At 32.7% G+C, this 17,816-nt stretch overlaps 2 protein-coding genes across 28 annotated transcripts in view; one reads left to right on the top strand and one right to left on the bottom strand.

The window, feature by feature from the left end:
- Window positions 1-9,376, top strand: part of LOC107492418 (very-long-chain aldehyde decarbonylase CER3-like) — a 56,640-nt gene extending 47,264 nt beyond the window's left edge. Inside the window, exon 5 of the mRNA XM_052263225.1 lies at window positions 8,688-9,376. Coding sequence (XP_052119185.1) covers window positions 8,688-8,703 — 16 coding nt within the window. The 3' untranslated portion in view covers window positions 8,704-9,376. The remainder of the gene's footprint in view (window positions 1-8,687) is intronic.
- LOC107492417 (negative regulator of systemic acquired resistance SNI1) overlaps window positions 1-17,816 on the bottom strand; it is a 148,866-nt gene that overhangs the window by 113,124 nt on the left and 17,926 nt on the right. The gene's annotated exons all lie outside the window — the stretch shown is intronic.

Here is a 17,816-nt window from a genome sequence, read left to right as displayed (position 1 = left end):
GACAGGATTTATGGGAAAAAAACACCACATCCTGCACCTGTCCCACCCCCATTTAAACAGAAACCTGGAAGACCGACAAAAAAAAGAGAGAATGATGAACAGCCAACTAGGTCAAAGACAAAGATGAAAAAAAGTACAACCCAATCATATGCATGTTTTGTGGTGAGGTTGGCCACAACAAAAAAAGCTGTGCAAAGAAGAAAGCTTTTGATGCTGAGAAAAATGCTAGGCAGATGCAGCTGCAACTGGCAGCTACTGCTCCTACTGCAGATGGAGCTGACCCTGAGGTGAATGATGTCTCTCTAGAACTTGATACTACTCCAGAAGCAATAACACCTCTGCCTTCACTTCTAGCACCGATCCAACCCCCTACAGAGATTGACATCAGCCAATCTGAGAGCATTCCACCAACACAAGCTACACCCCAGGTATAATCACTGCTGCAGTCTAAAAGCTACACCTGTGTTTTATAAACTAACAACTGCTTTTGGTATTGGCTTATGTAGGACAAAGTTACAGCCAGGCCACCTAAATTACAGGTGATTAAAGCAAAAGCAAGAGCTAGATCCTCCCCTACACCTACTTCATCTACACCAGTGGCAATCTCGGCTGAGACCATCAAAGGGACAAGTTCTGCGACTACTAAGAAGTTGGCCAACTCTATGACTTTTGTTCCTACTCCAGGCTTCAAGCACCCTAGGAAGAATGATAAACCACATTGATGACAAAGCAATGTTTTCGGGCTGCTTTAGTTTTTTTGTATAGGGCAAATGAAGTAACATTTTGTGGTTATTGTAATCTGATACTTGTGATAGCCCTTCTCTTTTGGTGTAACCTTCATTTTTAGGATTGGATACCTTATGAATTGTGGTACTTATCTTGCAGACAATGTGACTATTAGCCTTGAATGGCAGCACAATGCTATGACTAACTTTAATTACTTATTCTGGATTATGGCTTAATTTTATAGCAACAGTGATATTGATTAGTTTGCAATATTCCACAATGCCAGTAATTCAGACTTTGGAGTTAACCTTAAACAGCACTAATCAAACGTCTATTCTCATTCAATCAAACCAATTCAATACACCATTACATTTCAACAGGATTTTATCTACTTACAAGTACATATCAAACAGCAATGCTCACATTAATCACAACTATCACTAACATGAAAATTACTAGCAGTTTCAAATATCTAACTTCAGCTTCCAAGCTACCCAATCTCCATGCCTCCTTCACCCTCCATTCATCATACTCACTTTCAACATGCAATTCAGTTCTGGAATCTTCCTTAGCACCACCTTCAACCACTGCTTCACAGTCATCAGCATCAACCCACTTAAAGTAATTACAGCGACTATCCTTCTGCAAATTCAAAAATCAGAGAAGAATACAATGAATAACACCCAACAATGCAGAAGAAGATGGAAAAACTTCAAAAATTTCAAAACAACTTACCCAGTACCTTGAACATGCATAGAATAATATGTTTGGGTTCTCTGCTGTCCTAGATTTTTTTATCACAGCCTTCAACCCGCAGATACATGCTTCCTCGTGAGTCTTCCTCCTCATTCTCATTGAAGCACTGGAACCGTTACTCTCGTGCGACCGAAGAGATACCCCACCACTACGACATCTATTTCCCGTCTCCATCCTCCCAGTGACCCAACAATTCCAGAATGCCACTTATTTATCATCACATTTAGGATTAGGGTTCATCATTTGAGGGACTGATTTGATTTCTTTAAACGAACTTACCTTGTCAGCAACCCCATCGTACACGTAGGCCTCAGCCACGCGGTCACTTAACGGCACACATCACCCAACGTTAGCCAGCTCAGCGGACGAATTGATGGAGGGACTAACGTGGTCATGTCCGTCATCTTTCGGGGACGATTTTGATTAACTTTATCATTCGAGGACTGATATAGAGAACGAGGTATCTTTCAGGGACGATTTTGAATATTAACTCACATAATAAACGACAATTATTAATATATAATTATTCAATCATGTTATAAATATACTAAAATTAGTCCTTAATTAAATATTTTATATACAAATACATATTTTGCATTTTATAAAACATTTTTTTATATTGTTGTAAATAAATTTGATTATTTTAGTAATTGAATTATTTAGTTCTTTATTTTTAATATTCAAAATTTAAAATTTTATTTTGTTAAAGATGATTAAACCAATAAAATTAAAATAGAGATTACAAATTAAATTGAATTAATTTAAATTATATTTCAAATTATAATAGTTTAGAAAAAGGAATTTTTTTTTTGGGAGAGTGAGTGAGTTAGTTTCTATGAGTGGTTAGTTAGTTACTGTGACTTAGTTAATTCTGTTAGTGTTTGGAGGAATGGCAGTGATCCTCTAGTGTATAAATCGGCATAGTTACACTAATAGTAATGTACTTGTACAATCTGGATATAACAAAATTCATGTTTTTTTTTTGCTGTGCATTCTGATCTTGGTAATTGATCTCTAATATGGTATCATATAATTTTTTGGGGCCTGCTACACATACAAGTAAAAAGACCGTACAAGTTTTACAAGTTATCAACCCAAACTTTATTAACACGCGCACCAACTCATTTTGAATGGAGCGTAATTACACGCGCCCCACTCAAACGGTTTCTCTTCGTCTTCTTCTTCTTCTTCTTCCTCTTCCTCTTCCTCTTCCTCTTCCTCTTCCTTTTCGTCTTCGTCTTCTTCTTCTCCTTCTTCTTCTTCTTCTCTTCTTCTTCTTCTTCGTCTTCGTCTTCTTCTTCTTCCTCTTCCTCTTCCTCTTCCTCTTCTTCTTCTTCTTCTTCTTTTTCGTTTTTTTCGATTTTCATGGTTTCTGAAATTCTTCTTCTTCTTGCTGCACGTTCTTCTTCCTCTTACTCTTCTTCTTCTCATTTTCTTTCGTTTCTGCACGTTCTTCCTCGTTTTCTTTTTCTTCTTCTTCATTTACGTCTTTTCTCTCTGTTTTCTCGTTTTTTTTTCAATTTTTCATGGTAAAATCGTTTTTGAAGAAGAAGAAGCAGCAGAAGATGAAAAGGAGAAAGAGAAAGAGTTCTGAATTATGCATGATTTTGGGTGTATTTTCTGTAACCCTTTGGGTGTATTCTATAATCGTTTGGGTGAATTCTTGTAACCGTTTGGGTGTATTTTCTGTAATCATTTGGGTGTATTTGAGTGATATCTGACTGATATCTATGGGTGTATCTGACTCATATCTATGGGTGTATCTTACTGATATCTATGGGTATATTTTTCATTTCAGAAAAAATAGCAGGCATTACAGAAATACACCCAAACGATTACATAAAATACACCCAAGAGATTATAGAAATACACCCAAACGGTTACAGGAATTCACCCAAACGATTATAGAAATACAACCAAAAGATTACAGAAAATACACCCAAAGGATTTAAGAAAATACACCCAAAATCATGCATAATTCAGAACTCTTTCTCTTTCTCCTTCTCATCTTCTTCTACTTCTTCTTCTTCAAAAATGATTTTAGAGCTTGATGTCAAAAAACAATAGAAATCGAGAATAACGAAAAAAGAAAACAGAGAGAAAAGCACGTAAATGAAGAAGAAGAAGAACAGAAAGAGTAAGAAGAACGTGTAGCAAGAAGAAGAAGAAGGAGGAGAAAGAGAAGGCAAGAAACGTACATTGAATAATATTTCTTCGTTTTTTCTAATGATTTTGATGAAGGAGAAAGAGAAAACGAAAAGAGGAGAAGAAATTTCAATAAAAAAAAGAAGGAGGAAGAGAAAAAAAAGAGACACAGAGAAAGAAGAAGAAGAGGAAGAGGAAGAGGAAGAGGAAGAAGAAGAGGAAGAACGGAGAAAGAAGAAGAAGAAAAAGAGGCACAAAAAAACGTGAAACGGCATGAATAAAGCGCGTGTAAGTGACGTAGGAGTTGCAACACGTTTTGGTGGATTAGACATTAATAAACTTGTAATAGTTACAAGCCCTAATTGCTTGTATACTGAGCTTTTCCCATAATTTTTTAACAGTTTTGCAAACACTATTGAATAGTTAGAAACAATATATAATTAAGCAACTAAATAAGATGTGAGCATTATAATGTGAATCTAAAACAATTAAACATAAATTTATATTAATAAAAAAATCAAAATAAAAGATTTTTTTGCAACTAACAAACAGTAGAACTCAATTTAAATTATCCAATGAGTAAATATTCTACACTTTAAAATTTGAAATTTGCCATGAACCTTGATATCATGCCAAGGAGTTCCAAAAATCCAAAATTCTTGATTTTCACGATCATGGTAGGCAATGCAACTAGGTAATTGAGATGTGGTTATGGAATACTGACAACTAGGTAATTAAGATGTGGTTATGGAATACTGAAAAATGGGAGTCCAAGATTCTCCAACTCCATGTCTTTACATCATCCACATTGAGACAAGCAACTCATTAAAATACATGAAACAAAGAGAACTCTTGAAATCTACTATGGAGTCTTTACCTTGACCCCTGGGCGTGTTAGAGAAGAATTGGAACTGTTCGGTGTCAAAATTGAAAGTCCATATTGTGGCATTTCTATTAACATCTCTACCAATTCAATGAAATGCCCCCATTAAAATAAGTAGGATGGTCGAACACATATATCAAATGTTTGAGATAATCTACCTCAATATTTTTTCATGTCGATGTTCCAACTGTGTGCATTTGAACAACTATTCGATGATCATGTTTAAAGATATGGATTCTCATTATCTTGTATTGGTTTGTTTTGGGGTGAAAACCAAAACACCAAGATATTTGCTCGCAGGGTGTCAAGATTGCAGGATGTTTTGGAAGTCTTATGAACTCACCTGTTATTGGGTTGCAAACATATGAAATGTCTCTATCTATTGACCACCTCATGTGAAAAAGACCATTACAAGAATGCACGTCAACATAAACTCTTTTATTCTGAAATGATTTGGGAATAGGGAGAGGAATCTCAAATTTAGGATGAAGTTTTATGCTGTTACTATTATTGGGTTCCAAGACCTCAAACAAACTGAGGCAGAATGAATTGTTTCTCCATTCAATTCAGTCATATTCAACAAGGTGAAAGATTTTTGAATGGCAGTGTCGATCATGGTAGCAGGAGGTGTACAAGTAAAGAGTAACTTGGCAAAGTTTTGATCAGAAATCAATATATTTTAATGCTTGCAAACACATCTACGAATGAGAACAGATTTCATGGGAAGTCTAATAAAAATGTCGTTAATTATATCGACTAGAAGACTGGCGAAATAAGAATTTCGTATTTGGAATTTTCTGGCAATCAAGTATAAAATAATTCAGAAAAAGAGAAAGAAGAAATTTAAGATGTTGTTTTGTGTTACTTCAGGGAGAAACAAAAAATATAGTATATGATAAAAAATAAGTTAAAAGATACTTGGTTGCATTGATAAAAATATACTATATGATAAAAACTCAGGTAATATATGTTTAATAATTTTTTCTTTTTCTAAAAAATATTTTTGCACAAGTATATCACAAAAAGAAAAATATATTCACTTTATTGTGGAAGTATGTATTTTATAAGAATAATTATAAGCTAGTATTAGTCATTTTTTTATTTTTAATATTAAATTAATAATGGTGTTTTTCTAAATTATGATCTACTGTAGTATTTTTCTAAAATGTGGGATGATTTAATGTACAGAGTACAAATCTGATCGTCCGATTTTTGTACTCGGACCGTCCGATTTCTATACTCTAAATTTTTAAAATTTTTTAACATAAATCGGTGGGTCCGATTTGTGTACTCCATAATTTTGAAAAACAACAAAAATCACCACGTTAAAATATAACACTCATTCTACCTTCGTATCAAAATTTTTTGGCCATTAGTAGTAGGCTTCATCAGTGATTTGAAATTAGGAGCATCTTGTCAAATATTATTAGCAATATTTCTAATGACTACTAATAAATAATCTACTGTGATTGAGTTTATCCCTGCAACTGTGGCATAACACATGATGATTCAGGCCAACTTAATCTCCCCTTTATCTACAGATTAACAACTATTGTCCCAATTAGATTACTAGATTCTTCTGATATAGGTATAGTTTTTCCTCCAAAAGAGGAACAAGTAAAGGAAAGCCGGCATTTAAATGATAATAAAGTGATAAAAATTATAAATAAAATAATAATTAATATCTCATTTTATAATTTTACCAATTGTTTATAATTAGAATAAATATGTTTAATTTGATTGAAACTAATTAAATATATTAGAAAGAAAGAAGAAAAAAGACATAGAAAAGAAAATTGTTCATTCATTGTCATTTTACAATTCACAAAACACAATTCATTCGTTTTGAGGAGTAATTGGTCTAACAATACAACTAATTAGAAATGAAATTGCAAAACTATAAATAACAGAACTAAATAAAAACCAAATACATGCAACACACTTTTTTACTGACGTTCTAAAAGAGTAATCCTCTCATAACTTACTGTTGTTATGGAAATCATAATGAACTATGACCGCTCCGATGCCAAAGACAAACGGGCCAACAAGAAACGCTAAGGAAAATTTTATCCAATGAACTATTTTATGGTTAACTACCAAATAATCTAACATGCCTCCTTCTAATTTTTTAACGAAACACGTTTCTAATTTTCTAATAAAGTATTTCAGGTAACTCTCAAAGATATTAGAAACCACAGGACACAAAAGAATTAAAAACATAGTTCTGATTTTATCAGATTCAGAACTAGGAATAATATCCACATATCTTATTGAAATTAGAATAACTACTATAAAATAGATGGCATCCACAATTACCACAAACTTTTTTATAGAATTGTCTTTATTAGACTTATCCTTAAACTTCCGGATCAAGTAAACTAAAGCCCCAAACAAAAAACAAATTAAAAGCCATACTAAAGGTAACCCAGTACATTTTTTTTAGGAGATAAGGGTGGGTCACTGTCATTATGTCCCTGAAATTAAATAGAGTTAACAATAATTAGTAATTAAATAATAGTTTTTTATAACAAATAAATTAAAAACATGTAAATAGTAATGTTAAAAAGAGTCATATCTTAATTATATCTAAAAAAATATTTTAACTATGTGTTTATTAATCTTTTATTTTGAACTATTAATTTTTAAGGATAAAATATATTTTTTGTCTCTAATATTTACAATCTTTTTAAAAAAATACTCCAAACGTAAAATTTTATTCAATTTTGTATCTAGCATTTTTTATTCATTCAATTTTGCCTCTAATATTTTTTATTTGTGTCAAAACTATCATTAAAAATTTTCAATTTTATCCTTAACAGTTTACGTCAAGTTAACATCTAGATAATTTTGACACAAATTAAAAACGTTAAGGCATTAAAATTTTCAAAGAACATGACCTAGAAAAACAATAACAAATTAAAACTAAAATTGAAAATAAAAACCTAATATTCCTTAGTATTTAAAAAGGGAAAAAACTATGTAGTGGCACTGGCATGCCTTAGAACATAGTTATTAAAACTATACCAGATCGACTGGTTTGATTAAAAAATCGGTGAATCAAATTCTAAATTAATTAGGTCCAACATTCTTAAAGTGTTAACAGAACATAATATCATTTCTTATTATTTAGTAAATTTATATTTGATTTATATTTATCTATACTATAATATTTATGAAATTATAATATATTACAAAAGTTTAACATACCTCTAGAGAAGTTGAGATATTGGTCTGGAAAGAGGGATTTATCTCGGGAAATAATTCAAGTACTCGATGCTGAAATCAAATGAAACAAAAAATATAATAGTTTTAGTTCTTATTTATATTTTTGGTACTTTCAAATAAATATGACCAAACTAATTAACTTAAAATACAGGAAAGCAATAACAAATTAAAACCAAAATTAAAAAAAATTAAAAATGTTATTATAGTATTTAGAAAGTAACGGACGATTACTATTTTCTTTGGTATTTGCAGAATAAATTAATATTTTTCACTAAAAATATTTAATATTCTTTAGGGAGCGACTATGATATAAATACCAAAAATTATTTAAATTTATATATTTGTGGTGACATATCTTAGAGTATAATTGTTAAAACTGGACCGAACATTCGATCCAAAAACTGATAAATCAGACGTTAAACTAATCTGATCCAATATTCTAAAAATATTAACAGAACATAATATAGAAAATTAACACACCTGTGAAATGTTTGAGGTAGGCAACTGAAAAGAGCGATTTGGCAATTCGGCATCATCATGAAAATTAGGTTCACATGGCTGAGATCAAATGAAAAAAAAATAAATATAATAGTTTTAGTTCTTATTCTTATTTTTGGTACAAATTGAATATATAGCTACATTTATTGTAGGACACTTAAAATGTCTCTATTTAATAATACTGTGACACTTTTGCATCAAATTTTTTAACGGTCACTAGTTACTATACTGAGTAAATCTCTCACTCTTTCTCATTTACAGATCTACTTCCTATTTCTTCCACCCTATTATTCACGCTCGTTTGATATGAGGAGAAGAGAAGAGATGAGAAAGTATCATCACAGCATAGCTTTCACCACACTGCAGTTTGCGTTCGCCGATAGCCGTCGCCCTTCTCTTCCCCTCTTTTACGAGTATGAACCCTAATCTATTCTGTTCTTTTCATATTCTGCAGTGAAATCGCGATCTGATCATTCTAATTCAGAGCTCTCGCAACAGAGCAACCAAAACTTTCATGGATTTCGAATCAATCACTCAGGCCATGGATGGTATATCTTTCTTCTTTCTTTTTCATGTTTTTTATTTTTATATCTATGATACACATAATCTCCCTCCAGGGAGCAAATTTGCAAATTTAGGGTTCAGGAGGATCAAATTTGTGTATAATCATAATTGAAATTTGAAAATAGGGGATACTATGACTTTGTTATGCCTTATACGAATTTGTTAGCATTGAAGTTTCCTGACTTTTATATGTAATTGAAGATGTCTCCTTGTATTTTATTCTTGCCTAATGTTTTATATCAATAGAGTATGAGGGTTCCAAAGAAGATGCTATAGTTCAATGTTGAGGATGTGTTTACTTCATAAAGAGGATCCACTAAGACACTTGGAAATTTCGACAAGGTTTCAAATTCTGTTCAGATTAATTTTTTTCTTTTAGATTGTTTAATTTTATAATCTCCCATTGATGTATTTATTCTGAGTATTGAAAAAACAAGAATAGCATTATGCTGAATCTATATATATAGCTGAGGGGGCTCATAACAGTAGTAAGGTTATGTGTTACTCTTAGCTTAGATGTAAGTTGAATGAGATGAATGAGTATAAATTTTCTATGGCGATTATTTGTAACATTTTTCACTTGATGCTTTATTTGTTTCTTGTTACTGTTGTTATTATTACTTATTAGTACTGCTACTATTGTTAATTATTAAATTTTTCTATCCATTTGGGTAGTTGAATGATGAATTTAAGCGTTTCCTGTCAAAGAGTGTTATCAGATGCAAAATAGATTGCTCATTTTTCTTATTGTTTCCTAAAAAAATAATATAAAGATATAACATATAATTTGACTGACTTGTATAAATCAAATCACTTTTATATTTTGAACTTAGATTAATTAAATGTCACTTTTATATATACACTTCATAATGGTTATCTCATGAGGCAGATTTCAACTGAAGAGGTATTAACGATAGATTTTTTATTGTTAAAGTACTCCTCCTATGTGTATGTTTTAGAAGGAAAAAAAAACTCACTTGCATATTTAATATGAAAAAAGTTTGCAGAGTGGTCCAAGTACTAAAAGTCCTATGTGTATTTTGCGGCTGTAGTTAGAAGAATCAACAAATCAGGAACTAAATCAGAGGATTCCATTGTCAAACTTCCCACCAAGATCCTTGATTTGTATTTCTTGGATAAGCATCCGAATAAATAAAATAAAAGTAATGCTTCTATTAACATACACGTAATATAAATGATGAAGTTAATTGTTTTTATGGTCATGAAAATATGAAAAATAATTGTTTATATAAATTCCTATGATACTTAACGGGTTGAGATACAGGCTGACCCTTTAACCTCTAGAACCCAAGTTAGTTTACTCAGCCCTATATCCTGGCCTTCTGGCTCGCATTATTACCAAAAATAGTACTAAACAAAATATTTTGTATTATTTTTTCTATGAACACCTGAAAGAGAGAAAAGGAAGGTACTGAACATTATGAAAGCAAGACATTAAACTGATTTGTTCTAACATTTTAAAAAATTTTAACATACTAGTAGCTGGTCTAAGATAGCCGTCTGATAATAGTGATCTGACGATTCGAGAGATGAACGAACTACTTGATTTTCAAATTGATCCTAGAATCAAATAAAAAAAAGTTTTAGTTCTTATTCTTATACCAAAATAAATTATTTAAAAAAATAATATCGTATCATATAAAAAATATTAATTGAAGTAAAAAAAATATAACATGATGTTAATAATTTTACTCTAAAATATATTTTTAAAAATATTATTAACAAAATAATTTTTAAATAATTTAAAAATACAACAAAAATAATTCATAAATATTATATTTTTTAAATAATAAAAAAATTTTACATTTAGCAAATGAATTATCTATTAAATATAAATATTTTTGACAATATTTAAATAAATAATTTAAAAAATGTATAAAAAATTCAAAATATAAATATGACTTTTTATTATTTAACAACATATAGTAACTTGCTTGGTGAGAAGACCCGCTAAGACTAGTATCTGATTGATGAGGATGGACACCCTCCATTTCAAAATACAACACCTGAAGCACTTAAAAAACATTACTTAAAGTTATTGAAAAATGCTACAAGGCCTAGATATTTCAAAATAGAAAAATCTGTGTGAGTGCTTACCTGAGATCGACGGCGACTGGGAAATGGAAAAGAGGCCACCTATTTGGCTGCCTTTCGTGCTTAGAAGAATGAGGACTTGAGAGAGACTTCTCTATGGCATAAAAAGGAAATAGTTGGAATACTATCTTTTTGAGTTCAAGGACGTGATCGCGGACGGAGATCGGCTCACAAAATGCAGCAGCTTGAGCGACTATGAGAGGCAGTGTGAATGACTATGAGAGGGAAGAGTAATCATCTCTGAGAGAAATGAGAAAATGTAGGTGAGTAATGTAATATGGAACCAGCAGCTTGAGAGACTATGAGAGACAGTATGAGTGACTATGAGAGGGAAGAGTAATCCTCTCTAAAAGAAATGAGAAAATGCAGGTGAGTAATGTAACATGGAACCAGCAGCTTGGGCGACTATGAGAGGCAATGTGAGTGACTATGAGAGGAAAGAGTAATTGTCTCTGAGAGAAATGAAAAAATGCAGGTGAGTAATGTAATATGGAACCAGCAGCTTGGGCGACGATGAGAGGCAGTGTGAGTGACTATAAGAGGGAAGAGTAATCGTCTCTGAGAGAAATGAGAAAATGCAGGCAAGTAATGTAATATGGAACCAGCTTTGGAACCAGCAGGTTGAGCGACTATGAAAGACAGTGTGAGTGACTATGGGAGGGAAGAGTAATCATCTCTGACAGAAATGAGAAAATACAGGCGAGTAATGAATATGAAACTAGCAGCTTGAGCGACTATGAGATGCAACGTGAGTGACTATGAGAGGAAAGAGTAATCGTCTCTGAGAGAAATGAGAAAATGCAGGTGAGTAATGTAATATGGAACCAGCAGCATGAGTGACTATGAGAGGCAGTGTGAGTGACTATGAGAGGGAAGTGTAATCGTCTCTGAGAGAAATGAGAAAATGCAGGTGAGTAATCTAACATGGAACAAGCAGCTTGAGCGACTATTAGAGGCAGTGCGAGTGACTATGTGAGTGAAGAATAATCGTCTCTGAGAGAAATGAAAAAATGCAGGTGAGTAATTTAATATGGAACCAGCAGCTTGAGCGACTATGAGAGGCAGTGTGAGTGACTATGAGAGAGAAGAATAATCGTCTCTAAAAGAAATGAGAAAATGCAGGTGAGTAATGTAATATGGAACCAGTAGCATGAGCGACTATAATGGGCAGTGTGAGTGACTATGAGAGGAAAGAGTAATCATTTCTGAGAGAAATGAGAAAATTCAGGTGAGTAATGTAATATGAAATCAGCAGCTTGGGTGACTATGATAGGCAGTGTGAGTGACTATGAGAGGGAAGAGTAATCGTCTCTGAGAGAAATAAGAAAATACATGCGAGTAATGTAATATGGAACCAGAAGCTTGAGCGACTATGAGAGGCAGTGTGAGTGACTATGAGAGGGAAGAGTAATCGTGTCTGAGAAAAATGAGAAGATGCAAACGAGTAATGTAATATGGAACCAGCAGCTTGAGCGACTATGAGAAGCAGTTTGAGTGACTATGAGAGGGAAGAGTAATCGTCTCTGAGAGAAATGAAAAAATGCAGGTGAGTAATGTCATATGGAACTAGCAGCTTGAGCAACTATGAGAGGCAGTGTGAGTGACTATGAGAGGGAAGGGTAATTCTCTCAGAGAAAAATGAGAAAATACAGGCGAGTAATGTAATATGAAACCAGCAGCTTGAGCGACTATGAGAGCCAGTGTAAGTGAGTATGAGAGGGAAGAGTAATCGTCTCTGAGAGAAATGAGAAAATGCAGCTGAGTAATGTAATATGGAACCAGCAGGTTGAGCGACAATGAGAGGCAGTGTGAGTGACTTTGAGAGGGAAGGGTAATCGTCTCTGAGAGAAATGAGAAAATGCAGGTGAGTAATGTAATATGGAACCAGCAGCTTGGGCGACTATGATAGGCTGTGTGAGTGATTATGAGAGGGAAGAGTAATCGTCCCTGAGAGAAATGAGAAAATGCAGGTGAGTAATGTAATATGGAACCAGCATCTTGAGCGACTATGAGAGGTAGTGTGAGTGGCTATGAGAGGGAAGAGAAATCATCTCTGAGAGAAATGAGAAAATGCAGGCGAGTAATGTAATATGGAACCAGCAGCTTGAGCGACTATGAGACAGTGTGAGTGACTATGAGAGGGAAGAGTAATCGTCTCTGAGAGAAATGAGAAAATACAGGTGAGTAATGTAATATGGAACCAGCAGCTTGAGCGACTATGAGAGGCAGTGTGAGTGACTATGAGATAGAAGAGTAATCGTTTCTGAGATAAATGAGAAAATACAGGTGAGTAATGTAATATGGAACCAGCAGCTTGAGCGACTATGAGAGGCAGTGTGAGTGACTATGAGAGGGAAGAGTAAACGCCTCTGAGAGAAACGAGAAAATGCAGGTGTGTAATGTAATATGGAACCAACAGTTTAAGCGACTAAGAGAGGTAGTGTGAGTGACTATGAGAGGGAAGAGTAATCGTCTCTGAGAGAAATGAGAAATTGCAGGTGAGTAATGCAATATGGAACCAGCAGCTTGAGTGACTATGATAGGCAGTGTGAGTGACTATGAGAGGAAAGAGTAATCATCTCTGAGAGAAATGAGAAAATGCAAGTGAGTAATGTAATATGGAACCAGCAGCTTGGGCGACTATGATAGGCAGTGTGAGTGACTATGAGAGGGAAGAGTAATCGTCTCTCAGAGAAATGAGAAAATGCAGGCAAGTAATGTAATATGGAACCAGCAGCTTGAGCGACTATGAGAGGCAATGTGAGTGACTATAAGAGGGAAGAGTAATCGTCTCTGAGAGAAATGAGAAGATGCAGGCGAGTAATGTAATATGGAACCAGCAGCCTGAGCGACTATGAGAGGCAGTGTGAGTGACTATGATAGGGAAGAGTAATTGTCTCTGAGAAAAATGAGAATATGCAGGCGAGTAATGTAATATGGAACCAGCTCTGGAACCAGCAGCTTGAGCGACTTTGAGAGGTAGTGTGAGTGACTATGGGTGGAAAGAATAATCGTCTCTGAGAGAAATGAGAAAATACAGGCGAGTAATGTAATATGGAACTAGCGGCTTGAGCGACTATGAGAGGCAGTGTGAGTGACTATGAGAGGGAGGAGTAATCGTCTCTGAGAGAAATGAGAAAATGCAGGTGAGTAATGTAATATGGAACCAGCAGCTTGAGTGACTATGAGAGGCAGTGTGAGTGACTATGAAAGGGAAGTGTAATCTTCTCTGAGAGAAATGAGAAAATGCAGGTGAGTAATCTAATATGGAACAAGCAGCTTGAGCGACTATTAGAGGCAGTGTGAGTGACTATAAGAGTGAAGAATAATCGCCTCTGAGAGAAATGAGAAAATGCAGGTGAGTAATGTAATATGGAACCAGTAGCTTGAGTGACTATGATAGGCAGTGTGAGTGACTATGAGAGGGAAGAGTAATCATCTCTGAGAGAAATGAGAAAATGCACGTGAGTAATGTAATATGGAACCAGCAGCTTGGACGACTATGATAGGCAGTGTGAGTGACTATGAGAGGGAAGAGTAATCGTCTCTGAGAGAAATGAGAAAATGCAGGCGAGTAATGTAATATGGAACCAGCTGCTTGAGCGACTATGAGAGGCAGTGTGAGTGACTATGAGAGGGAAGAGTAATCGTCTCTTAGAGAAATGAGAAGATGCATGCGAGTAATGTAATATGGAACCAGCAGCTTGAGCAACTATGAGAGGCAGTGTGAGTGACTATGAGAGGGAAGAGTAATCGTCTTTGAGAAAAATGAGAAAATGCAGGCGAGTAATGTAATATGGAACCAGCAACTTGAGCGACTATGAGAGGCAGTGTGAGTGAGTATGAGAGGGAAGAGTAATCGTCTGTAAGAGAAATAAAAAAATTCATGTGAGTAATGTAATATGGAAACAGCAGCTTGAGCGACTATGAGAGGCAGTGTGAGTGACTTTGAGAGGGAAGAGTAATCGTCTCTGAGAGAAATGAGAAAATGCTGGTGAGTAATGTAATATGGAACCATCAGCTTGAGCGACTATGATAGGCAGTGTGAATGATTATGAATGGGAAGAGTAATCATCCCTGAGAGAAATGAGAAAATGCAGGTGAGTAATGTAATATGGAACCAGCATCTTGAGTGACTATGAGAGGTAGTGTGAGTGACTATGAGAGGGAAGAGTAATCATCTCTGAGAGAAATGAGAAAATGCAGGCGAGTAATGTAATATGGAACCAGCAGCTTGAGCGACTATGAGACAGTGTGAGTGACTATGAGAGGGAAGAGTAATCGTCTCTGAGAGAAATGAGAAAATACAGGTGAGTAATGTAATATGAAACCGGCAGCTTGAGCGACTATAAGAGGCAGTGTGAGTGACTATGAGATGGAAAAGTAATCGTTTCTGAGATAAATGAGAAAATGCAGGTGAGTAATGTAATATGGAACCAGCAGGTTGAGCGACTATGAGAGGCAGTGTGAGTGACTATGAGAGGGAAGAGTAAACGCCTCTGAGAGAAACGAGAAAATGCAGGTGTGTAATGTAATATAGAACCAACAGTTTAAGCAACTATGAGAGGTAGTGTGAGTGACTGAGAGGGAAGAATAATTGTCTTTGAGAGAAATGAGAAACTGCAGGTGAGTAATGTAATATAGTACCAGCAGCTTGAGCGACTATGAGAGGCAGTGTGAGTGACTATGAGAGGGAAGAGTACTCGTCTCTGAGAGAAATGAGAAAATGCAGGTGAGTAATGTAATATGAAACCAGCAGCTTGAGCGACTATGAGAGGCAGTGTGAGTGACTATGAGATGGGAAGAGTAATCGTCTCTGAGAAAAATGAGAAAATGCAGGTAAGTAATGTAATATGGAACCAGCAGCTTGAGCGACTATGAGAGGCAGTGTGAGTGACTATGAGAAGTAAGAGTAATCGTCTCTGAGAGAAATGAGAAAATGCAGGTGAGTAATGTAATATGGAACCCTATGCTAATGGTCATTTTAGTCATAGAATTATATATTATTAGTATAGAATTATATATTATTATTTTATATGTATGCATAATATTAAAAATATAAATTAAATACATATATAATATGGTTGGAGCAAAATGAAAAAGTTGCAGCATGGTGGCGTGGTAGTGGAAATGTGATATGGTTATGCGTGAGAACGTACTGCTGATGATCCCTTAGTATCTTATGTACCAGTCGTCACAATGCATTATTTTTTTCATGGCTATTTTTTTACATATGAAAAAGAATTATGGTAATTTATACATTAAAATTAATTATTAATATAAAATATATATTAAAATATAAATATATATTAAAAATAAATTAAATTATATATTATATATAAATATATTGATAATTAATTTTAATATCTAATTTTAATATATAAATAATATTTTTTATGAAAAAATATTAGTTTTACACAATAAAATAGATATTTATATAATATTTATACTGTTATGATATCAGTATAAATTACTAAATTGTAAGTTGAAAAAAACAAGTTACTTTTTGTATTTTTGAAATATTTTTAATAATTAAAATGCAGGTTGCGTTTTAAAATTTTAATAATAATAATAATAACAACAACAATAATAATAGTGTTAATAATAATAATCTAATAATAATATAATAATATTAATAATGTTAGTATTTCTAATATTAACCAACAATAACAATAATATAACAAAAACAGTGTTAAATAATATAACAAAAACAGTGAACAGTCATAACAATATTAAATATATAGTCTCATCTAATAATAATAATAATAATAATAATAATAATAATAAATTGTAAAACTGTAAATCTACAACTCTATAATTTTACATAATACATCATGATATAATATGTGTGAATAACGCTATTTTTTATTAATAAATTATGTTTTGACAAATGTAATTACTAGCATTATTTCTTTTTTTTTAATTGTTTGCAAATATAATTACTATTGGCAAGCTTATTTCTTCAACAAAAAGCTTATTTATAATTTTTTTATTTAATATACAAATACTTGAAAATTATATATATTATCAGTTAATTTAAAGTTATATTTCAACATCCAATTAAGCTCCTTGTTTTGAATTTTTTAATATATTTTATATACAAAAATCTTGCTCTTCATACAATAAACCAATTTTATCTGAACTTTAGCTAGTATATATTCCAACATCAAATCGAACAACTTTTTAATTTTTAACAACTTTTTAGTTTTTAAAAAAAATATAATATCATTTTGAATTACAAATAAAAAAAATTAATTTCTCAAAATTATTTTCCATCGATACTACATTAAGTAAGTTTCTTTATTAATTTAAATGTATATTAAATATAAATATTTTATATATATAATAAATTTTAATTTAGTTCGAGTCAAATAACATCAATTATAAGAAAATATTGATGTAGGTTTTTCTTCATTAAAAAACTTCTTATACAATAGTGCATTATTATTTGAAATGAATAATACATATATACATATATTTCTTATACAATAATGCAATAATGCATTTTATATACCATTTTCAAATGAATAATACTTATATACATATAAAATCGAGCTAGTTTACCAATTAATAACCTCAAACTCGATTAGATGGAAGAAGAATCGTTATTGGCTCTTTTGGAGCAAAATAAAAAAAGTGCAGCGTAGTAGAGTAGTGGAGTGGTGATGAGAAATCAGAATTGTAATATAGTTATTTGTTATATACCTTATGTACGATTCGTCACAGCGCATTATTTTTTTAGTGGCTATTTTTTTACACATGAAAATAGACTATACTAAATATATTAAAATTAAATAATAAAATTAATTATTAATAAAAAATATGTATTAAAATATAAATATATATTAAAAATAAATTAAATTATATATATCTTTATATATAAATATATTAATAATTAATTTTA

This window comes from Arachis duranensis, chromosome 6 (assembly GCF_000817695.3).
Source record: "Arachis duranensis cultivar V14167 chromosome 6, aradu.V14167.gnm2.J7QH, whole genome shotgun sequence".
Classification (NCBI taxonomy): Eukaryota; Viridiplantae; Streptophyta; class Magnoliopsida; order Fabales; family Fabaceae; genus Arachis; species Arachis duranensis.
Note: the sequence above shows the minus strand (reverse complement) of the source record. Positions and strands in the feature narration are given on the sequence as shown.